A 25,560-nucleotide genomic window follows, 5' to 3' on the forward strand; every position below is an offset into this window, starting at 1 on the left:
ATTTAGGCCAAAGTATTTAATGAAGGTTGGGAAATATTTGATTAAATTACAACTTGTAAAAAGATGATCAAGTGAAAAGTAAAACAATGGAAAACACAAATGTCAAAGAATATTAATGAGAATGAAAAGAATATATATAAAATGGAGGCTTTTTAAAGCTCGAAGAAATAAGATGGTAGGAGGGGAAAAGTGTACACATTTTAGTCGATTAATTTCAGTATGGTTTTTGGGAAGATAATAGGCGGGATTTTCCGCACCCGCCCGTCGCCGCAATCTTCTGGTCCTGCTGCAAGTCAATGTGCTTCTGGCTGGGGCGCCGCCTCACCCACGGTGGGTCCCACCCACAACACAGCCGGAAAATCCCAGCCAATGACTTAGATTTCCCTTGAGTGACCCTGTGCGAAACTTTACCAATTGGACAGCAGAAATGCTATAGTTTATGCGCATAGGTAGAGTTATAGTCATGGAGCAGGAGCAGCTCTGAGGAAATTTTGGGTCATAGAATGCATGACAAAGAGCTTGGAATGAATCCAAGTTCAGGCAAAAATTAAGGCATAAATTTTCCAGTTTAGCCCTCTCATTACACAGCCACCTATGACCAAAGCACCCATTCGGTTGAAATCAATGCATCCAGTTTGCGACCTGCATGATTTTTCTGTCCATTTACATGGGTGAAGTATTGTATGGGCTACAGATCTGCTGACTTCTAAGGGTTAGCCTTAGCTCAGTGATAGCCCTTTCATCTCTGAGTGAGAAAGGTCATTAATTCAAAGTGCTCTGTAGAAACCTAGGAGGGTAAACGAAGCAGCAGGTTAGCATGTGGGGGGGTGGGGGGGTGGATTCAACTTCATGGAAAATTATGAAAAAACTGAAAAGAAAGGAGAGCCCAGGAGAGGCTATTAAATTCTCCAGAACACAAAATAGGATACAGTGTTTGGAAAGGGCTAGGAATCTAACTTCAAGCACATCAGATAAAGGGACGACAATGAGAAAGGGGATGGGAAATACAGGACTGAAGGTGTTGTATCTGAATGCACGCAGTACACAAAATAAGGTAAATGAACTTGTGTTGCAGATTGAAATTGGCAGGTATGATGTGGTGGGCATCACGGAGACATGGCTGCAAGGGGATCAGGACTGGGAGCTAAATATCCAAGGATATACATCCTATCGAAAAGATAGGCAGGTTGGCAGAGGGGGTGGGGTTGCTTTGTTAGTAAGAAATTAAATGAAATCGATAGCAAGAAATGACATAGGGTCAGATGATGTAGAATCTGTGTGGGTAGAGTTGAGGAACTGCAAAGGTGAAAAAACCATAATGGGAGTTATGTACAGGCCTCCAAACAGTAGTCAAGATGTGGGGCACAAAATAAACCAGGAGATAGAAAAAGCGTGTAAGAAATGCAAGGTTACAGTGATAATGGGGGATTTCAATATGCAGGTAGACTGGGAAAATCAGGTTGGTAGTGGATCCCAAGAAAAGGAATTTGTGGAACGTCTACGAATGGCTTTTTGGAGCAGCTTGTGGTGGAGCCCACTAGGGAATAGGCAATTCTAGATTTAGTAATGTGTAATGAGACAGATTTGATAAGGGAGCTTAAGGTGAAGGAACCCTTAGGAGGAAGTGACCATAATATGATAGAATTTACTCTGCAATCAATTGTAACGGTATTACAGTTGAATAAAGGCAACTACAGAGGCATGAGGGAGGAACTGGCCAGAATTGACTGGGAGATGAGCCTAACAAGAAAGATAGTGGAACAGCAATGGCAGGAGTTTCTGGGAGTAATTTAGGAGACATAGCAAAAATTCATCCCTAGGAAGAAGAATCATACTAAAGGGAAGACGAGGCAACCATGGCTGACAAGGGAAGTCAGGGACAGCATAAAAGCTAAAGAGAAAGCATACAATGCAGTGAAGAGCAGTGGGAAGTCAAGGGATTGGGAAGCCTACAAAGACCAACAAAGGACAACTAAAAAAGAAATAAGGAGGGAGAAGATTAAATACGAGGGTAAACTAGCCAGTAATATAAAAGAAGATTGCAAGAGTTTTTTTAGATATATAAAGGGTAAGAGAGAGGCAAAAGTGGACATTGGGCCGCTGAAAAATGATGCTGGAGAAGTAGTAGTGGGGAACAAAGAAAGGGCAGAGGAACTGAATAGGTACTTTGTGTCAGTCTTCACAGTGGAAGACACGAGTAACATCCCCAAAGTTCAAGAGAGTCGGGGGGCAGAGGTGAGTATGGTGGCCATTACCAAGGAGAAGGTGCTAGGAAAACTGAAAGGTCTGTAAGTGGATAAATCACCTGGACCAGATGGATTACACCCCAGAGTTCTGAAGGAAATAGCTGAAGAGAGAGTGGAGGCGTTAGTGGTGATCTTTCAGGAATCACAGGAGTCAGGGAGGGTCCCAGAGGACTGGAAAATCACTAATGTAACCCCCCTCTTTAAGAAGGGAGTGAGGCAAAAGACGGGACAATACGGGCCGATTAGCCTGACCTTGGTCGTTGGTAAGATTTTAGAGTCCACTATTAAGGATGAGATTTCAGAAAACTTGGAAGTGCATGGTAAAATCGGGCAAAGTCAGCATGGTTTCATCAAGGGGAGGTCATGCCTGACAAATCTGTTAGAAATCTTTGAGGAGGTAACGAGTAGGTTAGACAAAGGAGAGCCAATGGATGCTATCTACTTGTACTTCCACAAGGCCTTTGACAAGGTGCCGCACAGGGGCTGCTCAGTAAGATAAGGGCCCATGGTGTTAGAGGCAAGGTACTAGCATGGATAGAAGATTGGCTGTCTGGCAGGAGGTAGAGGGTGGGAATAAGGGGCTCCTTCTCAGGATGGTGGCCGGTAACTAGCGGAGTTCCGCAGGGGTCAGTATTGGGACCACAACTTTTCACTTTATACATTAATGATCTAGATGAAGGAACTGAGAGCATTCTGGCTAAGTTTGCAGATGATACAAAGATAGGTGGAGGGACAGGGAGGCTGGGAGGCTGAAGAAGGATTTGGACAGGTTAGGAGAATGGGCAAAGAAGTGGCAGATGGAATACAACGTGGGGAAGTGTGAGGTCATGCACTTTGGTAGGAAGAATAGAGGCATAGACTACTTTCTAAAAGGGGAGAGAATTCAGAAATCTGGAGTGCAAAGGGACTTGGGAGTGCTAGTCCAGGATTCTCTTAATGTTAACTTGCAGGTTGAGTCAGTAGTTAGGAAGGCAAATGCAATGTTGGCATTTATTTCGAGAGGGCTAGAATATAAAAGCAGGGGTGTGCTGATGAGGCTTTATAAGGCTTTGGTCAGACCACACTTAGAATATTGTGAGCAATTTTGGCCCCGTATCTCAGGCAGGATGTGCTAGCCCTGGAGAGGGTCCAGAGGAGGTTCATGAGAACAATCCCAGGGATGAAAGGCTTAATATATGAGGAACGTTTGAGGACTCTGGGTCTATACTCGATGGAGTTTAGAAGGATGAGGGGGGATCTGATTGAAACTTACAGAATACTGAAAGGCCTGGATAAAGTGGATGTGAGGAAGATGTTTCCATTAGTAGGAGAGACTAGGACCTGAGGGCACAGCCTCAGAGTAAAGGGAAGACCTTTTAGGACAGAGATGAAGAGAAACTTCTTTAGCTAGAGAGTGGTGAATCCATGGAATTCATTGCCACAGAAGGCTGTGGAGGCCAGGTCATTGAGTGTATTTAAGACCGAGATAGATAGGTTCTTGATTGGTAAGGGGATCAAAGGTTACAGGGAGAAGGCGGGAGAATGTGGTTGAGAAACCTATCAGCCATGATTGAATGGCGGAGCAGACTCGATGGGCCAAATGGCCTAATTTCTGCTCATATGTCTTATGGTCTTATTTTGCTGGAAAACTGAAAACAGGCACTAAATTCATGCTCTTAAGGCATGCCTGCTTGAAAGTCAAATTTCAGCAGACAGTTTTGGTTCTAACCCCTGATTACCAGGAGGTGCTAAAACAGTCTCCTGCAGATTCAGCATTCAAGTGCTGAATAGATACAATTTTCATGGAGCTGTATATGTGAGTTCCACACACTATCTTCCATTGAAGGTGTAGAATGGTTTGGCTGACACACACTGCCATATTTTTGTACCCGAGGCAGTTAGCTTGAGTCAAGAAATTTCCTGGCTCAGTGCACCTGCCTCAGGAAAAAGTGTGCCGAATGGCAGGATATTCATTTTGTGTGAGTGGGAGGGGAAGTGGGGGTTCAGGTATGGGATGAAGTCAGTGTAGGTCAGAGGCGGCTACAGGGGCTCCCGAGTGCCCAGGTGAGCTATTTAAAAGGCGGGCCTTGGTTCTCTGGGAATTTTCCCCAATTGTTTTGTTAAATCTTAGACCCTCTAGTCCTCATCATTCACAGCCCCTCGCCCCCCCAACCATGCCCCATCCATGCCAACTCACACCACCCCCATGGGCCCTCAGTTCCCTTAATGCCAACCTAATGCCGACTCATGTCCCACGTACCTTCTATGATCCTTTATAGACTCCATGCCAACTTAATACCAGCTCATGCCACTCCATGCCTTCCACCCTCCACACTTTGCCCTCACATGCAACATGCCAACTTACTAAGTATCTGCCATAGACAGACCTCAGGAATCATGCTGTGATGAAATAAAATAAAGACCTGATTATCTCTTCGGCTTTCACTATAATAAAAAATACTCCCATTCATGATAGCCCATTCAAAACTTTAAAAGCCCCCTCAGGTACTTAATTTCTTATCACAACAAACAGATTTGTATTCACCACCCCACATCAGAAATAACTAACCCTTTAATAACCTCCTTGAGCTATCAATCAAACTACCAACTTACTACTTCACTGCTGGGATAATTGTATGTTGTGGAAAGTAGCCAACCATTAATAATGATACAATGATAGCAGATAATGTCAACAAACAGCTATTGTAATTGTTAGAACAGATTTTTTTATTCAACTCTCCATAATACAGCTAGGTTGTTTTTTTAAAAAAAAATTAAGTGCTGGGATTTAAATAACTTCAGAGTTTGAGGTTTTTTTCAACTCTCACTGACACAGGTAGGCTTTTTTTATTTTTAAGGAGTTGGGGATTTAAATAACTTGACAGTTCTACATACCTTATCCAGCCTTCACAAGTATTTAGATCTCCTCCATAAGCTTTTGACTCCATACTACAGAATAAGGCCCTTGCTACAGCAAAAGTGGGGTCTGTTTCAACCTAGCATGGAGTTCAAATGGTCTTGCTGAGCTTGGGTTTTCTTCCTTTGTGAATCACACCCTGCCCCTTTTCCCCTACTGGCGAAAATGGGATTAATTGGAAGTGGGATGGGATTTCTGGAGCTGGGTCCTGCCCCCAATTTTTAAAGGTCCATGGACTCTCCACAACCCAGTGAAAATCTGGCCCATAGTGATAGATTTCAGCATTTTGGATTTCACCGAGTTAGAGGAGAACACAGGTTCCTGGACACCACACTGGAGGTCCTGTGGGGAAGATATGCAGGAGGAGGGATGTCTTTCATTCACAGCGGGGGAAACAGTCCACTTACCTTTCCTGTCCCTTTCTCCTACAGCAGCTAGTGTGGCTCTACCTGGCCTCATTGGGATGAGGCCAGTGGGATCCCTTGCAAGATGTTGGTGACCAATCATTTCCTTTACATAAGAACATAACAAATAGGTGCATAAGTAGGCCATTTGGCCCCTCTAGCCTGCTCTGCCATTCCATAAGATCATGTTGAACTGATCTTTGCCTCAACTTCACTTTCCTCCCTGTTTCCCATAACACTTGACTCCCCTGAGCTCAAATATCTGTCTAATGCAGCCTTAAATATATTCAATGACCCAGCCTCCACAGCTCTCTGAGGTAGATAATTCCAAAGATTCAGGACCCTCTGAGAGAAGAAATTCCTTCCCAACTCCATTTTCAATGGGCATCCCCATATCCTGAAATTGCCCTCGAGATTTAGATCCCCCTATGAAGGGAAACATCCACTTAGCATCTACTTCTGGTGACTTCTATAAAATGTTCATAGGTGGAGAAGGACAGCACTCACTTTTTAAGTAAAATATTGAACAAGGTCTTAAATATTTCCCAATGATGTTTCACATCATTCTTTGCCATTAATGTTATCTGTTTTATTTTCCCAAGTTCTATTCTCAGCTGTTCCAAGTTAACTTTTCTCCAATCTATTATCCCAATCTTCATCATGTTTATGTCTTTCTCAGTTTTTAGCTTGTAATGTATTATATTATGGTCACTGTTGCCTATATGTTCACCTACTTTTGCTTCCCTTATCTGCTCTGGGTCATTCCCCATTACTAGATCCAGAAGTGAATCTTCCCTTATTGGGCTTCTTACATATTGGGTTAGAAAGGAGTCCTGTACATATTGTAGGAATTCCATTCCCTCATCTCCTTTACCTACCCCTTCAGGTCAATTACTGTGGTATAGTTGAAATCTTCCATGATTATTATTCTACGATTTTTTTACTCATTTCCCTAATTTTTTTGCATATTTATTCCTCTGTCTCCCTTCCACTATTAGGTGGCCTGTAGACTACACCTATTAGTGTGATTGATCATTTATTATCTTTTATCTCTACCCACATGGATTTTATTGTAGTCTTATTGATGGCTGCACACTTCCACCTATTGATATCATTATCTCTAATAGTAAGTACAGTTACTCCACTTCCCCATTTCCCTTTCCATCTTTCCTAAATATGTTATCCATGCAATGTTTAATTCTCAGTCCTGAATTTAATGTAGCTTTGTCTCAGCAATTCCAACTATATCTGGCTCCTTGCAACATATTATTGTCTCCAGTTCCCCCCTTTTATTATGGACGCCATATGCATTGTTGTATAGACAGTTTAACTCAATTTTAATAGGAGTTCCTTTTACTTCATTTTTAACCATCTTTTTACACTCCTTGCCATTTACTTTCCTGGCTTAGATTAGTCTGTCCCATGCTCTCCTTTCCTGTTTATATTTAAACTTATTTCATTACTTGTAGATCCCTCTGCCCATCTTAACTAGTTTACAATCTTTGCCAATGCCCTATTTATCCTTTTCATTATGACATTGGACCCATTCTGGCTAAGGTGCCTTCATACCATTGCTACAGCTCCTTCCTGTCCCAGTACTGCTGGCAGTGTCCCATGACAAGGAACCCCTCTTACCCACACCAGCCCATTAGCCATGTTAGTTCTTCTGATCTGCCTGTCTCCCTGCCAATTTACACATTCAAACAATAATCCAGAGGTTATTACCCTTGAGGTCCTGCTTTTTAATTTAATTCTTAAAACCTCAGTGGGAGGAGATCCTCCTGAGGCATGGGTGGGATTTTGGTAGGCCAGGAATGCGCAGATTAGGCCAGGTAAGATCAGGTCTGAATTTTGTGGATTTGTTTGGAAAGCCAGGTACCATTTTGGAGAAGTAAGGTACCCCTTTGGATCTGGTCCCGGGACAACTTTGGTGGAGGTCAGATGCCCTTAGGTGGAGGTCAGGTGCCCTTTGGAATTGTTACAAATAGGCATAACTGTGCTTTAAAAATAAACTCATTAGTCAAGCTCATTGGAACTGTCAACAGACCTGTCAAAATCAATTGTCAAGACTGTCAAGAGGACCTGTCAGAACTGTCAAGAGGAGCTGTCAAGACTGTAAAGAGAACTTGTCAAAAGCAACTGTCAAAGGGAGCTCTCAACCTGTCAAGTCATTTAAAAGACCTGCCCTTTAATTAAAAAAATGTCTGGAATATTAAAATAAAATTGCTTGCTGTGAGTATAGGGGTATAGGTTGGCATAGACAGTATGAGAGGCTATGGGGCGAGTACAGGGGTATGAGATGGCATAGAGGGAATGTTGGTTCAGTACAGGGCATAGGTTGGCATGAAGGGTATGGGGAGTTATGTGAGTGGGTACAGGGGCATTAGGTAGCATGGAGGGTATGGGCAATAGGTAAAGGGGTACTAGGTGGCATGGAAGATATGGGGTTACGGCAGTGGGAACAGGAGCATGAGGTAACATGGGTTGGCATGCATGGGGCATGGGGGGTTGAAGTGGGGTGAGAGGTGAAGGCTGAAGGGATGTTTTTGTTTTGCTGCTTTTTTTTCAATCTTTCATACAATTCTGGTGCACAGAGGCAAGCCTTCTGGCCAGCCTGCCTTTCCACCTGACAGTCTCCACACTCATTCCAAGGACGACGGTCCCAACTCCTGTTCCACTCCACCATCCCAGAACAAAAATTCCAACTTCCAGGCCACTTTTTCCTGGGTTGGGTTCACGGAGCCAGGAAATGTCTCTACTCTACATCCAGGCCTTAATGTTTACTCATCTGATTTACTCATCTTAGTGCACAGGCCCTAGTGAAGTTGAAGTCGGTGGGAATCAGAGGACAGACGCTCCACAGGGTGGACTCATACCTAGAACAAAAGAAGGTGGTTGTAGTTGTTGGAGGCCAATGATCTCTACCTGAGGATATCAATGTAGGAGTTCCATATGCCAATGTACTAGGCCCAGCCATCTTCAGCTATTTCATCAATGACCTTCTCTCCATCTTAAGATCAGAACTGGCGATATTTGTTGATGATTGCATAGTGCATTTTCAACTCCTCTGTGTTCGCATTGCGGCAAGAACTGCACAACATTCATGTTGGGCCTATACTCATTCTAGTTTTGAATAATGAAAGGTGATCTCATTGAAACATGTAAGATCCTGAAGGAATTTGATAGGGTCGATACTGAGAGGATGTTTCCACTTGTGGGGAGACAGAACAAGTGGATGAGTTTAAGAATAAGAGGTCTTTTGTGACTGAGATGAGGAGATTAATTTTTTTCTCAGAGGGTCATTATTCTGTGGAATTCTCTTCGCCAGAAAACAGTGAAGGCTGGGTCACTGAATTTATTCAAAGTAAAGTTGGATAGATTTTTGATAGACAGGGGAATCAACAGTTATGTGGACCAGACACAAAAGTGGAGTTGAGGCCACAACCAGATCAACCATGATCTTATTGAATGGCGGAGCAAGCTTGAAAGGTTAAATGGCCCCCTCATGCTCCTAAGTCCTACGTTCCTATATTCAGGCTTGGGCTGATAATTGGCAAGTAACATTCACGCCAGACAAGTGCCATACAATGACCATCTCCAACAATAGAGAATCTAACCATGCACCTTGACATTCAAAAGCATTACTTCCATCAATGAATCCTCCATCAACATTCTGGCGGTAACCATTGACCAGAAACCTAACTGGACCAGCCACATAAATATTGAGTAGATCAAAGGTTGGAAACTCCTGTGGCGAATAACTGATCTCCTGACTCGCCAAAGCCTGTCCACCCTCTACAAGGTACAAGTCAGCAGTGGGAGGAATACTGTCTACTTGCCTGGATTAATGCAGCTCCAACAACGCTCAAGGAGCTTGACACCATCCAGGACAAAGCGGTACACTTGACCCCATCCACCACCTTAAACATTCACTCCCTCCACCACTACACCACTATTGCAGCAGTGTGTACCATCTATAAGATGTACTGCAGTAACTCACCAAGGCTCCTTCTGTAGCACCTTCCAAATTTGCGACCTCTACTACCTAGGATAACAAGGACAGCAGATGCATGGGAGCACCATCACCTGCAAGTTCCCCTCCAAATCACACAATATTCAGACTTGGAATTATATCGCCATTCTTTCACTGTCGCTGTATTGAAGTCCTGGAGTCCCCTTCCTAACAGCACCACAGGTGTGCCCACACAAGATGGACTGCAATAGTTCAAGAAAGCAGCTCATCACTAGCTTCTCAAGGGCAATTAGGGATGGACCATAAATGCAGGCCTTGCAAGCGCTGCCCAAATCTCATGAACAAATAAAGAAAAAATCCTCAAACCCCCTTCTCTGTACTCACCCTGTCCTCATTTGACTTTCATGGGCTCCTCTACTCCATTGGCTGTGCCATCACTTTTGGATTTCCCTGCTCTCCCCATGCTTTGCTGCTGTTCTGCCCTGCTGCTGTTTAAATGCTTGGGGCCATTCCCGTGGTATCCCGCATTCTCTACGTATAACAGCAAATCCTATCTGTGCTTGGATTCCTGAATCTGTGCTTCTGTCGCACAAAACTCCCTGCTGGTCCATTTGAAATGGTAAAATATACCTCTAGTGATCAGTCAAAAACAGGAATGCTTCAAATTTTACAATGCAACAAGATCAGTTGCCATGGCGAAATGAAAAAAATTAAGGTGGAATGGAAGGAATTGCAGCTTAATGTTGTGATGGCTGAATAAATACGGGGTAATATAAAAGCAAAAAACTGCGGATGCTGGAAATCCAAAACAAAAATACCTGGAAAAACTCAGCAGGTCTGTCAGCATCTGTGGAGAGGAGCACAGTTAACATTTTAAATGTTGACTCTTCAACAGAACTATGGAAAAATAGAAAAAAGGTGAAATATAAGCTGGTTAAAGGGGGGGGGTGGTGCGGTGGGACAAGAAGAGCTGGATAGAGGGCCAGTGATAGGTGGAGATAACCAAAAGATGTCACAGACAAAAGGACAAAGAGGTGTTGAAGGTGGTGATATTATCTAAAGGAATGTGCTAATTAAGGGTAGAAAGCAGGACGAGCAAGGTACAGATAGCCCTAGTGGGGGTGGGGTGGGGTGGGGTTAAGGAATCGAAAAAGGCTAAAAGGTAGAGATAAAACAATGGATGGAAATGCATTTAAAAATAATGGAAATAGGTGGGAAAAGAAAAATCTATATAAATTATTAAAAACAAAAAGGAGGGGGAAAATTGGAAAGGGGGTGGGGATGGAGGAGAGAGTTCATGATCTAAAATTGTTGAACTCAATATTCAGTCCGGAAGGCTGTAAAGTGCCTAGTCGGAAGATAAGGTGCAGTTCCTCCAGTTTGCATTGAGCTTCACTGGAACAATGCAGCAAGCCAAGGATGGACATGTAGGCATGAGAGCAGGGTGGAGTGTTGAAATGGCAAGTGACAGGGAGGTCTGGGTAATGCTTGCGGACAGACCGAAGGTATTCTGCAAAGCGGTCACCCAGTCTGCGTTTGGTCTCTCCAATGTAGAGGAAACCGTTGGGAGCAACGAATGCAGTAGACTAAGTTGAGGGAAGTGCAAGTGAAATGCTGCTTCACTTGAAATGAGTGTTTGGGCCCTTGGATGGTGAGGAGAGGGGATGTAAAGGGGCAGATGTTGCATCATCTATGGTTGCATGGGAAGGTGTCGTGGGAGGGGGTTGAGGTGTAGGGGGTGATGGAGGAGTAGACCAGGGTGTCACGGAGGGAACGATCCCTACAGAATGCCGCTGGGGGGATGAAGGGAAGATGTGTTTGGTGGTGGCATCATGCTGGAGTTGGCGGAAATGGCGGAGGATGATCCTTTGAATGCGAAGGCTGGTGGAGTGATAAGTGAAGACAAGGGGGACCCTATCATGTTTCTGGGAAGGAGAAGAAGGTGTGAGGGCAGATGCGCGGGAGATGGGCCAGACACAGTTGAGGGCCCTGTCAACCACTGTGGGTGGAAAACCTCGGTTAAGGAAGAAGGAGGACATGTCAGAGGAACTGTTTTTGAAAGTGGCATCATCAGAACAGATGCGATGGAGGCAAAGGAACTGAGAGAATGGGATGGAGTTCTTACAGGAAGCAGGGTGTGAGAAGCTGTAGTCGAGGTAGCTGTGGGAGTCGGTAGGCTTGTAATGAATAGTGGTGGACAGTCTATCACCAGAAATTGAGACAGAGAGGTCAAGGAAGGGAAGGGAAGTGTCAGAGATGTGAAAATGATGGAGGGTTGGAAATTGGAAGCAAAATTAATAAATTTTTCCAGGTCCAGACGAGAGCATGAAGCAGCACCAAAGTAATCATCGATGTACTGGAGAAAGAGTTGTGGGAGGGGGCCGGAGTAGGACTGGAACAAGGAATGTTTCACATACCCCATAAAGAGACAGGCATAGCTGGGGCCCATAAGGATACCCATAGCCACACCTTTTATTTGGAGGAAGTGAGAGAAATTTAAGGAGAAATTGTTCAGTGTGAGAACAAGTTCAGCCAGACGGAGGAGAGTAGTGGTGGATGGGGATTGTTCGGGCCTCTGTTCGAGGAAGAAGCGGAGAGCCATCAGACCATCCCGCTGGGGGATGGAGTTGTAGAGGGATTGGACGTCCATGGTGAAGAGGAGGCGGTTGGGGCCAGGGAACTGGAAATTGTTGATATGATGTAGGGTGTCAGAGGAATCATGGATGTAGGTGGGAAGGGACTGAACAAGGAGAGAGAATGGAGTCAAGATAGCAAGAAATGAGTTCCGTGGGGCAGGAACAGGCTGACATTTTCGGTCTGCTGGGACAGTCCTGTTTGTGGATTTTGGGTAGGAGGTAGAAGTGGGCTGTCCAAGGTTGGGAGACTGTCAGGTTGGAAGCTGTGGAAGGAAGATCTCCAGAGGAGATGAGGTCAGTGACAGTCCTGGAAACAATGGCTTGATGTTCAGTGGTGGGGTCATGGTCCAGGGAGAGGTAGGAGGAAGTGTCTGCGAGTTGACGCTCAGCCTCTGCGAGGTAGAGGTCAATGCGCCAGACAACAACAACAGCACCCTTGTCAGTGGGTTTGATGACAAGGTCAGGGCTGGACCTAAGAGAACGGAGTGTAGCAAGTTCAGAGAGAGACAGGTTAGAATGGGTGAGAGGAGCAGAGAAATTGAGATGACTAATGTCACGCCGACAGTTCTCAATGAAAAGATCAAGAGAAGGTAAGAATCCAGAGGGAGGGGTCCAGGTGGAGGAAGAATATTGGAGGTGGGTAAAAGGATCCGTTGAACGGGGAGAGGACTCCTGCCCAAAGAAGTGAGCATGAAGACGAAGGCGGCGGAAGAAGAGTTCAGCATCGTGCCGAGCCCGAAATTCATTGAGATGAGGATGTAAGGGTATGAAACTAAATCCTTTGCTGAGCACTGAACGTTCAGCATCGGAGGGGGGAAGGTCAGGGGGTATAGTGAATACATGGTCGGGGCTGGGATTGGAAGATGGGATGGGGACAGAGGGATAGGCAGGGGTGGAGGGTCCTGGATGGGTGTTGGTGTTGATGAGTTGTTGGAGCTATTTTAGACTGATAAATCTATTTTCTTTTATTTTTTTCCACCTTCCTTCCCTGAACACTCTGCTGTGCTTCGAGTGTAGGCCTCCTTTCCCTGTACATGCATTAACAATAAATACGGGGTAATGCTAGGTGATGGGAAAATAGATGAGAGTCTACTCTTTGAAACAAGATCCTGAAAAATTTAGGCTTCTAGATCTAGAGGGAAAAACGTTGGAATCCATTATAAGGAAATATCTTTGTCCTCTTCTATTGCTCTCCTGAAGACAGTGGGTGGAATTTTGCCGCCATTCCTATTGGCAGGATCTGCCATTCCTGCTGAAATCAGTGTAGTTTTGAATGTCTCACCGCATTTTATGGCTTCGCCCCAGCCATGATAGGGCTGAAAATTCTGCCCAGTGTCTCTTGTTGGATTTCAGTCCCACAGGCACCAGGTGATCCTGTGATACCTCACCTGACTGTACTTGTGTGAGATTAATCAGTGATTGTTGAATGGCTAGTCACCATAACAGAGTCCAGTCCTGTTCTTAATCAATGTCCACATCTGCTCACTTTGCAGCCGAATCATCAGGTATAGGCCTCATGATTGGTTTACTCTCTTCTGTGCACTGAGGCCAGCCTCGTACCTGTTTATTTACCCATGTAAGATCAGCCAATTCAACACAGATCAAGAATAAAAAATGGAACCTTTCTCATTTATGTAGCTCAGCACCACCTTGGAAACAGTGAAAGAGTTAATTCATTACTGATTACTAGAACAACGCTAGTAGTTATAACTATAGTAGGATTGTGAGAGGAAGTTTGTTTAAAATCATTCTGAAAGTATAATAAAATCGCTTGATGATGATAATCTGGTGGACATTTAAGGGCAAATTTTCTACCACTGTGTTTCTGACACCGATTACGCAGCTGACCAATTAAATGACAGAAAAATCAGGCTCTGCAACAGGCAGTTGATCCTTCACATCAAATATTTCAATATATGGGTAGAAGTTCCCTTTTGTTTTTAGTCTTAGAGGAGCTGAATCGCTTGCAGGCCCAGCATATGTTGCCTGTGTGTTTCCACATATAATTGCACAATGGTAAAGCCTTGATTTTTCTGTCAGGGATTAATTGGTGATAGAGGGTCCTCTTTCTTGTCCACTATAACGTAGCCAGAAGGGTCATGGACACTTTGAAAAAGTAGTGCCACAACGGGAGGACCCCTACATGTATCTTTCACTTTATATACATCAGCACACAATTGTTATTCACCTCACAGCCCAGTCTATTCATATTGTGAATACATTGTTCCCCTACTCATAGCTGGAAGGTAGATGTATACTCTAATCCAGCATTCTAATTTCATTTTATTTCAAATCATTAAGCTTTGGAAAGCTTAACTGGATAGAATGGTATACAGGTACAGCTAAAGATAACTTATTGCAGGAAATTCACTGGTCTTGATTTATATTCCATTAAATATATGAATGTGAATTGATTTGGCTTTGAGCTTCAAGTGTAAAAGCCTGACAGAATTTAGTTTATTAGTTGATAAATGAAAAAAAGGGTAAGTTCAAGAAGCTACACTGTAGTTTTGTTATAATGAACTTCATTGGGACATTAAGAGCGAGATTATCCTTGAGATTGCTACCTGATTGTGGGTGCTACGGCCAAGATATTGGAGCAGAAAGGCCTGCCAAAACCCAGAAACTAAACTGGCTCTCAGATATCTCCGTCACCATTCCCTACCACACCTCTACAAGTCTTCACTCATATTTTGACCAGTGTGCTATATTTAAATAATGTTGAGAGGTGTGTCTTAGAAAAATATTTTATTTCTCCTCTCTTCATAGATTGCCCTTTTATTTCTTATTTATATTTCAGACTGATAAATCTATTTTCTTTTATTTTTTGTCACCTTCCTTCCCTGAATACTCTGCTGTGCTTCTATTGTGGGCCTCCTTTCCCTGTACATGCATTAACAATGAAACTTTTCACCAGGGATGTGCTTTTCAACCCATCTAATACTGCTCCTCCAGTTACCATGCCCTGAGGGGGTGTTGGCAATCATGGACTTCCATCGGATTGGTCCGTGATTGTGCTTGGTAAAGTACTGCAGTTGTTTGCCATTGTCTTCTGCAGTATGACTGACCAGGAAAGCTCCCATTCTTCCTGCCTGCCATCAGGTGTATTCGAAGAGTCTGAAGGCTGTTGATCAACCTGTTTAGCCACATTATGAACGCACCTTCTGTGGCCATCAAGTACTATAGGGAGAGGTGTGACATATCTTGCCTTGCCTGCTCTACAAAGAATGTAGATCTTCTTCTGGCTTCTAGCCATGAGACAGGGGCTTACCACTGTGCCACAAGACCTCCCTCTAACACACTACCTTAGCAAAAATGTCAGCTCAATGGATAGGATAGAATTTGCGAAGGGGAAATTTAGAGTCCAAGTGATGTTTATTTAAGTTGTGAGTAACACTACACAAAGGAAACAAAATACTAGATTCTATACTATAGCATCAATTTTAAGTCAACCAGAGGTCATTCTAAAGCTGGACAGTGGTCTGTAAGGACTCACCTTGAGTACTGTGGAGAGGTGGCCACCAGCACCTAAGGGGGAACATCTTAAGACAATGCAGAGGTCAGAGGGAAGAACTATAAGGTACAGCATAATAATCTAAGGATCTTCAGTCTCAATGGTCATCTACAACATACCTTCAAGAGCCACAAGGTTCTTAGAGGGATAAAGAAAGTAAACATAAAACAAGAGGGCACAGTTTCAGGGTTATGAAACCTTAGGAATAACATTTAGAACCATCTATTTTCAAGGAGCTGATTAATAGCTAGAACCAGTTAACAGGAAAGGCTGTCAAGCCCAGAACACTGAATGCTAAAGAAAAATCTAAATGGTGTGTTTGGAAGCTGATGACATTAGTGTTCCAGAAGGAGGCAAGAACAAATCCTTATTCGCCTGAGCCTATCTTGTGAAATATTAAGTTATTAAATGAATTATCAATTTATACATTTATGTTTAGAAAAATGGCACAGGAGTTTATTGAAGATAATACATGGTATGTAAGAGAAGTTTGTACCAAGATAATTAAATGGATATCTAGTTGTACATCTTTATTGGAAATCAATAAAACATGCCAGCACTGTAAAGCATAAAATACATTTTTTTAGAGGCTCTTATTTTCACCATTTATTTCAAGTGGATTCTGGCTCTTTTAATCCAAGTTTTTACATATGGATTCTGGACATGTAATGCAATCACTAAAAGTCAATTGGTTTCTGAAATCTATGGCCAAGAATTTCTGTAATGTGATGTACACTGTTGTTAAATCTATATTTAAAAAAAACAACAGACACCATTGGCCGCTAGAAGAGGTAACAATGATGTTTTTTGGGTATAAGCTCATTTGCATTTATGTATTTGCATGCATTGGTGTGAAAATGTAAATCTGGCATAGGCAGTTGAGCCAGCAGGAAATTCCTCTACGACCTTCTAAATGTATTTTTCAGCTCCTGTTAACCAGCAATTGGAGAGCAGGGAGATAAGTCAGGAACATTGCTTTGCTCTTTTATTTCTCTCTCAAATTATTTCACTGCACATCTTACTGACCTTTTTATTACACTTGGACAGAATTATGAATATTCAGGTACCATTTATACTTAGGAGGGTGGGAGGGCAATGACACCCAGTCACTAAGAAAAGCACAGAACTTCAGCTGTTCAGATCTCCAAGACATTGGAAGGCAGGATGAACAGATGTCCAGATGTGGGTGCAGAATGGAACTGACACTGATTGCCAATTTTACCTCAGGACCTTAAAATGCTGGAAGAAGATCTACATTATTTGTAGGGCAGGCAAGGCATCAGTCCCTTATGCCCCTGCACACTCTTCACCCCTCTCAAGCAACACTTCTACAATTAACCTCTCACCATGCCCTCTGCTTAAGGTCTATTTCCCTATACTGTGACTTCACAGTTCTCTTAACACACAACAGTTGCCTTGTTGGAGGAAACCCAAGAGCAACCACCTCCCCACGCACCCCCCCCCCCCCCCCCCCCCCCACCCCCACCACCCCCCCTCCCCCCTACCAACCCTCACTCCAAGACAAGCATATGAGGGAGAAGGGAAAAGAGGGTTATAATGATAGATTGAGATGAAGAAAGATGGGAGGAGGCTTGAGTGGAGTATAAAACTGGCATGGACTGGTTGGGTTGAATAGCCTGTTTTAGTGCCGTGTATCCTATGTAAATGTACTTGAGTCCACTTACAGTGAAACATACCAATGTCCCAATTTTTATAATGACCCAATGAGTAATATCACTCATTCACAGAAAATACATGTCTCCCTACATTGGCAGCAGTTGACATAGTAGAACTTTGAAGAGTTTTATATAAACTCTAATAATGTTTGTTCCAATTTAACAGAATTTGAATCTGTAGCTTGGCCTAGAAAGAAAACAGAGACAACCCTATTTACCGAAACACAGGGCAGTTGTCTTCCCAACCGTGCAAATATCATTATGGACTTAATGAAACAAGCATCAAATGTTCTGATAATATAATGGAAGCAGTATCTTCACTCATGCTACACAGGAAGAAAAGATTGTCTTGACTGATTTGTTTGTTACACTTATTTCCTTTTGCCATTTTCTTTTGCAGGAGTTAAAACACAAGATATTGATCAGGTGTAAGAATGTTCGAAAGTTCAGTTACTCAGTCCCAGGAATGTGGCAACTTGTGGATGGGGAAGTTGGAGAGAACAGTGAAGAATTTGACCCTGAGGCAGAATCTGAAGTGAGGAGTGTGGTACCAGCTGGGATACGGGCATTCAGGATGAAGAAGGTAAAGTCCAAGGAGAGTGTAATTAGTCCGTCACGCACATACCATACTGACCCCAATATTTGAGACACGGCCTCAATAGAATAGCTTCTAATTTCTTACTCAAAGCTGTGGCTACAAGACCCACCAATGACTTGAGCACATCCAGCTAGCTACTATTCAGTGTAGTACAGAGGGAGTGCTACACTATTGGAGTTATCTCTTGGATGATAAATGGTTATCCTGTATGTCTGCTCCTGTTGACACAAGAAACCCTGTGGCACAATTAGAATAGCAGCATGGAATTTTTCTAATGTCAACATTTGTCCTACAACACCAGGACTGATTTTTGATCTATTTACTGTTTTGGTATCTTACCATGGCTAAGCTGGTTGTCTCTTTTACTTGCATAACAAGTGACTAGATTTCAAAAGTCATCCATTAATGCACTTTGAGATGGCCTGAGGAAATGACAACATATTATATAACTGCAGGTTCCTTTTTTCTTATCAGATTGCTTCCATATATAAAACCTTAAGCACAAAATGCTTCAATCATAGCAAATTACTGTTTTGGAAGAGGTCCTAATATGCCTATTCCTGGTTAAATAAAGCCTAACAGGGAAGATAAGGATAATTATTTTTTACATTGAGTTGTTGTGATCTGGAATGCACTGCTTGCAAGGGTAGTGGAAGCAGATTCAATAGTAGCTTTCAAAGGAAATTGGAGAAAAAATGGAATGGGGAGAAGATTTCAGAGCAGCATGGAAAGAGCTAGGGAGTGGGACTAATTGTATAGCTGTTTCAAAGAGCTGACAGACACATTGGGCCAAATGGTTTCCTTCAGTGTGGTATGATGATTTTATGAATGGTGTTACAGGCAAAAAAATGCAAATGTGTTCTTTTCTTTTCATTTAAACCTAGTCTCAAATGACAGCAAAGCATTGTGATCAGTGAATATATTCTGAGGCAAATTCCAAGGGCCTTTCTTGTAAATTGCTGTTATTGGAGGTGCAATTGGTCTTGGAAAAGCAAATGGAGTGGTATGTAAAATGAACTGCGGTTCACTATCACCAATTTTGTTCTACTGCTGAAGACCAATTTTACTTCTGTTATGTTTCATAAGTGAGCATCTGATTAATGTAATGGTTTGCAGGCAATAGCAATGAAACTCTTAGAGGTTCCATTATGGTCCAGTGGAATTCCAATGAATGAAAATGTATTAAAAAGAGGATTGTCTTTATCACAATGTGTTTACAGGATTCTGCCCAATCCAGTATAATTTTAAAAAAGCAAAAATAAACCCTTCAAATCCTAGAAATGCACAGCACGCTGAGAAATTCAAAGACAAGTTACGTCTTTTTGCCAATATTTTCTGTTTTCAGTTTGGCTTTCTTAAACACTTTCATTTCCTCTCCTTTGTGTGCACCTGTCCTATGCCCCTCACTCTGTAAAATACTATCTACATGATGCATTGCAGCAACTTGCCAAGGCTTGTTTAACAACGGGCCAGATTTTCAGAGTCAGGAAGATTCCACGCACCCAGATGTGGAAATCCCACTCCCATTTCTAAAAGATCCTATTTTTGCTGGTCGGGGATAGGGGCGGGGTGTGATTCACACAGGCAGATATCCCAAACCCAACAGAGCCATTTGAACTTAGTGCTGAATTTGAACAGACCCCATTTTGGCTATTGCAAGGGCCTTAGCCCACAGTGTGGGAGTCACAAATTCATGGAATAGACATAAACTCTCTGGAAAGGTGGGTAAGGTCTGTTTAACTATCACAATCTGAAGTTTTTTGAATCTCCCACTCTTGAAACTGTAGAAAAAAACTGTCTGCCATTGTTAGTGATTATTTTAAAAAAACCTCTGCCAGATTGCTTTGATTGACCGGCCAACTGGTGCAGCATCTGTTGGTGCAGCATTTGTTGACATTTCCCTAAAGGCTATTGTTATGCCATTATGAAAACTTGAGTTTCAAAATGTAAAATTATCGCAGCAAGGGGCTCTGAGTTAACCATTTGATGTTAGCTTAAAGAGTATTAAAGGATCCACTGTTTTTGATGTGGGGTATGAATAAAAGTTTATTTTTATAAGAGATTAACCACTTGGGATTTGAAAGGTTTGAAAGGGCTTCCTAGTCCACCCCACAACTGCCTCTTTGGACTGAAGATTGAGTGTGATGGGGCATTTTAAACTGAGATGGATCTGTCGGGAAATTTCCCGACTCAAGCTAACAACTCCTTGGTAGTGAAAATCCAGCCCAATACCTCAAAACCTTCACCAAGCTGAAAAGATAAGGCAGAAGGTGCATGGGAACATGACCTCCAAATTCCTCTCACGTTTACACACCATTCCGACTTTGACATATATCAATGTTGCTTTGGTATCACTGGGTCAAAATTCTTAAACTCCTTGCCAAGCAGTATGATGGGAGCGCTGTCATCATGTAGATACAGGCGTAGCGTATTCAGCTCCTGGAGCCTGCTGGACCATTCAGTTTGATCATGGCCAATCTGCATTTCAGCTTAATTTAGCCATCTTGGTTCCATTCCCCTACCTAACAAAAATTTATCAATTTCAGTTTTGAAATTTTCAGTGAAACTCATTCTCAACAAATGTAGTGTTGTCATTTCTTGCAAGGGAATTGGAATATAAAAGCAAGCATGCTTTGCTACAGTTGTACAGGGCATTGGTGAGACCACAGCCTGGATTTTCCGTGCCCGCTGATGTCGGGCGTGTTTGGTGGCGTGAATGGACAATATGGCAGGAAGGCCAAAAATTGATTTCGTGAAACCAGTTTGCAATTGTCCACCTAGCCCATCGATGGCGGGCTGCATCCCCTGCCATCAGACGTCAGGAATCTCATTGTAATATATCAACGTATTATTATGAGGCCGGCCCGCCAGACTCACCCCCAACCCACCCCACTGGATCATCTGCCTACATCAGCTTGAAAACATGCCAACGTGTTTCTCAATAGCATCTATAAGGTGTGCACTTGCCAGGCTGCACTTCACTTGGGACTTCAAGGTTTGTTTGCCTAATTTGCTTCAGTCAGCACTCACAGTCATCAGTGCCAGGCTTCACAGACAGCATCACATCAATTTTAGGGGGTCTCACGAGCAGGTCTCTACCTACCAGGCCAGCTATATGTTGGTGGCTTTTCAATGGCTGCAGGGCTAGGGCTTGCTTAGGGAAGGGGGAGAAGTGTCCTCAGGCAAGGGAAGGGGCTGCAAGGTGAGTGCTGTACTGGGGAAGGAGGGTATCCCAGGATATGTTGTGGGAGTACATGTTGATCTGTGCAAGTGGCCTCAAAATGGTGAGGGCTGAGGAGGCAGTCTCCAGAGGAGATGAGTTCAGATGGACATGTGAGATAATGTGTGTGAGAATGGGTGGTGATGTCTTTTGAGCTGACAGTGAGTGAGATGCCAGTGAATGTATGATGGGCTTGAATGTGTGAGTTTGGAGTGATGAGATGTTTGTCATATCCTGGCTGCATAGATGAGGTCATTCATCCTCTATCTGCATTGGATGGCCAACCTCTTCTGTGCAGCATTGGCACTGATCACCACTGCTATCCCCCACCAAGCCGGAGTGGTAATGTTGCTTCACTCCTGTAGCCAGAGTGGGATTAAAAGACATCACAGCGGGCCTCCACGGCATCCAAAAAGCTCTTGGAGGCTGCAGTCTTCTTGCCTTTCTGGGCCATGTCTTCTTTGCAGCAGTCTTGGGCTGGAAGCACTGCCCACGTCTGTACTTTAAGTGTGGCGTGATGAAGCAGCAAGGTGATGGCGTGGCAGGTGAATTGGAGCCTACCCACCATTGAAATGGTGTGTATCCCAGGAATGCATAATTAATGTGGCGGGTTTGGGATGATACGACATGAAAAGCTGTCATTGCGACCGGCAGGTAAAACATTGTTTTCCTGCCCACCACTGCACTTAGTGAAAATCTGAGATGATTTTGCCACATGGTGGGCATCACAGGCAGGACAGAAAATTTGGTGAACCGGCAAAAAGTCCATTGACTTTCGGCAGGCCAAGAGATCCCAGCCCACATCTGAAGTACTGTGTAGAGTACTTAAAAAAGGATATAATTGCATTAGAAGCAGTTTAGAGAAGGTTCACTTGACTGATTCCTGGCATGAAAGGTTGGACAGGTTAGGTCTGTACCTGTTGGGGTTTAGAAGAATGAGATGTGATCTTATTGGTACATATAAAATCCTGAGGGGACTTAACAGAGGGTGGATGCTGAGAGAATGTTTCCCCTTATGAAAGAGACTAAAACTAGGGGAGACAGTTTAAAAATAAGGAGTCTCCTTTTGAAGACAGAAATTAGGAAAAATTTTTTTCTCTCAGAGAGTTGGTAATCTGTGGAATTCTTTTCCCCAGAGAACAGTGGAGGCAGGGTTATTGAATATTTTTAAGACTGTCTTAGATGGATTGTTGATTGCCAAGGGAGTCAAAGGGTTTGGGGGGTAGACAGGAAAATAGAGTTGAAGCCATGATCAGATCAGCCATGATCTTAACAAATGGAGGAGCAGGCTCAAGGGGCCGAATGGTCTACTCCTGCTCCTAATTTGTATGTTCATATATTCAAAAACTTTTTGGGGGAAGAGTATTCCAGATTGTTACTATCCCTTGTGTGAATAGGTGTGCCTGACATCACCCCTGAATGCTTCGTGTTCTTGATTCTCCCCACGGGAAATAGATTCTATCTACCTTGTCAAAATCTTTAATCACCTTAAACATTTCAATTAGATAATCCCTTAATTTTCTACACTTGAGGAAATACAAGCCCCTCCATTATTTTCAAAAGTTAATAAAATGCTTGCTTATCTTCAGATTTCAGTTTGAAAGAAAGATTACATCTCCTCATTGACGTTTATTCTTCTTACATTCCTTTGTAATTTATATTACTGTGTCATTTTCCCCAATGAGTGAGACATTGTGCATGATGTATCCAACAAATAAACATAAAACAGTTAGCTGAACTGAGTGGTATGAGGATAGTTAGCTTTGAAGTTGCCCACAAAGACTTTCAATCAAAAACAATTACTTTCTTTGTCTTGCTGAAACATATTTGCTTTGGTTGGCACCCATATATTTCATTACTCAGTGCCACTGTGTTTGTTTTTCATATATTCTTAAAAGCTACAAAACAATAAACCCTATTATTCTAAGCATGGCCCAAGAGTACATTTAATGCTTTGAATGCTATGACATGTTTTATGATAGATGGATGTAATGCAGTGGACTGAAACACTAATTTAACAAATTGGAAGATTGGAGTACAATCACTTTAGACAACTCAGCTATTTTCTAAAATATTTCAAAATCTTTGGGTTCATAGTTTTGCTTTTGGAAGTATTGTATTTTAGTCCAATGTGCAGAGCAAGTCAATTAGCATTAATGAGCATCACTGCCATGCTTGGAGTGGATTCTTTGGAAAATGTTTTAATTGGGTCTCTTTTCATACAGAACATAAATCATAGGGTTCAACTGCCACAATCCGAAGCCAATATGCTTATTCTAATGAGAATCAAAGCCAATGGAAAAAGAGTTCCAGAAATTGGATCAATTACACATGGTGGGAGGTGTGGGTGCCTAGTGAGTGGTGTGAGAGGAGCAAACGGGCTGATGGAAGGAGGGAAGGAAATGTTAGAAACTTGCAATAAATATCTGGCTTGGAGAAGGAAAAAACAACCCTCAACTACAAAATGTCAAAGCAAAAAGAAGGAAACTATATATTGGGTAGAATCTTAACACCTTAATATCTTGGGCAAAGAAATCATACGTGGATCCTAACCCCTATGGTGTCTGAGTCATGCCCACCTGCGCAATCTTCCCTGAGGCAGCCAATTAACAGGCAGCCTCCCGGAGCCTCCTTGAATTAGTGATGGTGGATGGGCTCTGCAGGCATGGGGACAAAGCAGGGCACCTGAGGCTGTGGGGAACCCTACAGCCCCACTGGGAGAGGTGGTGCTGCAAATGTAGAGAGGAAACAGTGAGGGAGTCTTCTGAAAAATTAAAAAATCGGTGAAAATGAGTATGGCCACAGCACAAGGCTATCCTTGTGGATGGAGAGCCCCTGGCAGCCACAGCTCTCAGGGGAATGAAATTAAAGGAGACATCACTGTCCCCCCCCCCGCCACTTCAGCCTCAACAGGGGATCCATCCACTATCAGGAAGATCCCGGAGGCACTTACATTCTGCTCTCAACCATGCACATATGTGCTAATAATTGGCTATCTGCCAGTGCCAGCTAGGTGACCTGACATGTAACTTTCACAAATTGCCCTCCTTCCCACCTCCAAAGCTGCCTTTGCACAACTGATAAGATTCTGCCCATCATGCTGTTTCATAGACCTAATCAGCTTCATAATATCATTCTCAACATGGACTCAATTCCTTCAAACTAACAAAAAGTAAAGTCTTTACAATTAAAAGAAGTGAGTTTCTCCTGGCCTGCAAGCAAACCTTTATAAAGTGAAAATCCAGCTTATCTGGCCCTCTTCTGACCACAATCCTGCTCCCTGCCAGCTTTCCCTTGTGGCTTAGGCTCTGGGCAACACCAGCACAGATCAGCTAAATTCACAATGGGACCAAATGGTGTCATTGGAGCCTGTTACTTAAATAGTTAAGGGGCTCTGCTGCTGAAAATCCAGCAGATGAAATGCAGCGTGTGCAAACATGGCACAGGCAGATAGCCAATTATTAGCACCTACATGTCGATTGAGAGCAGAATGGATATGCCTCTGGGATCTTCCTGATAGTGGATGGATCCCATGTTGAGGCTGAAGGGGGGGCCAGTGAGGCCTCCTTTAATTCCATCGCCACTGAGAGCTGTGGCTGCCAGGGGCTCTCCTTCCACAATGATGGCCATGGAAGCACCCAATCATCATTTTAAAGACCTGCCTACCCTGCTCCTGACAGGGAGGCGGGTTTAAAATCATACCTTAAATTTCTCATTAGTATCTCATTAGTGGCAGGGCCACTAGAGAGAGCAGTTAATAAAGCATATAGTATCTTAGGATTTATTAATAGGGACATTGAGTACAAGAGTAAGGAGGTCATGTTGAACTTGTATAAGACACCAGTTGGGCCTCATCTGGAGTACTGCATCCAGTTCTGGGTGTCATATTTGAGGAAGGATGTGAAGGCATTGGAGAGAGTACAGAGGAGATGCATAAGAATGATTCCAGGGATGAAGAACTGTAGATATAAGGATAGATTGGAAAGGTTGGAACTGGACATTTTCCTTGGAGAAATGAAGGTTGAGAGGAGACTTGATAGAAGTATTCAAGATCCTGAGGGATATGGACAGGGTAAAGAAGTGAGAAACTGTTCCATTCAAGACAGCATCAAGAACTAGAGGGCATTGTTTCAAAATAAGTGGCGGAAGGAGAAAAAGTGATGTGAGGAAAAATATTTTCACCCAGAGGATGGCTGGAGTCTGGAACAAACTTTCTGAGAGGGTGGCGGAGGCAGGTTCAATCGAGGTATTTAAAAGGGAATTAGATTGCTATCTGAAAAGAAAGATTATGCAAGGTTATGGGGATAAGACAGGGGAATGGGACTAGGTAGAATGCTCTTTCAGAGAGGCAGTGCAGACTCGATGGGCTGAATGGCCTCCTTCTGCACTGTAATGAT

General features: G+C 43.1%; 1 protein-coding gene across 1 annotated transcript in view; it reads left to right on the top strand.

Moving 5' to 3' along the window:
* LOC121286110 (1-phosphatidylinositol 4,5-bisphosphate phosphodiesterase zeta-1-like) overlaps positions 1-25,560 on the top strand; it is a 64,097-nt gene that overhangs the window by 29,283 nt on the left and 9,254 nt on the right. The window contains exon 6 of the mRNA XM_041203100.1: positions 17,746-17,928. Within this exon, the coding sequence (XP_041059034.1) occupies positions 17,746-17,928 (183 nt within the window). The remainder of the gene's footprint in view (positions 1-17,745; positions 17,929-25,560) is intronic.

Source organism: Carcharodon carcharias, chromosome 13 (assembly GCF_017639515.1).
Source record: "Carcharodon carcharias isolate sCarCar2 chromosome 13, sCarCar2.pri, whole genome shotgun sequence".
Lineage (NCBI taxonomy): Eukaryota > Metazoa > Chordata > Chondrichthyes > Lamniformes > Lamnidae > Carcharodon > Carcharodon carcharias.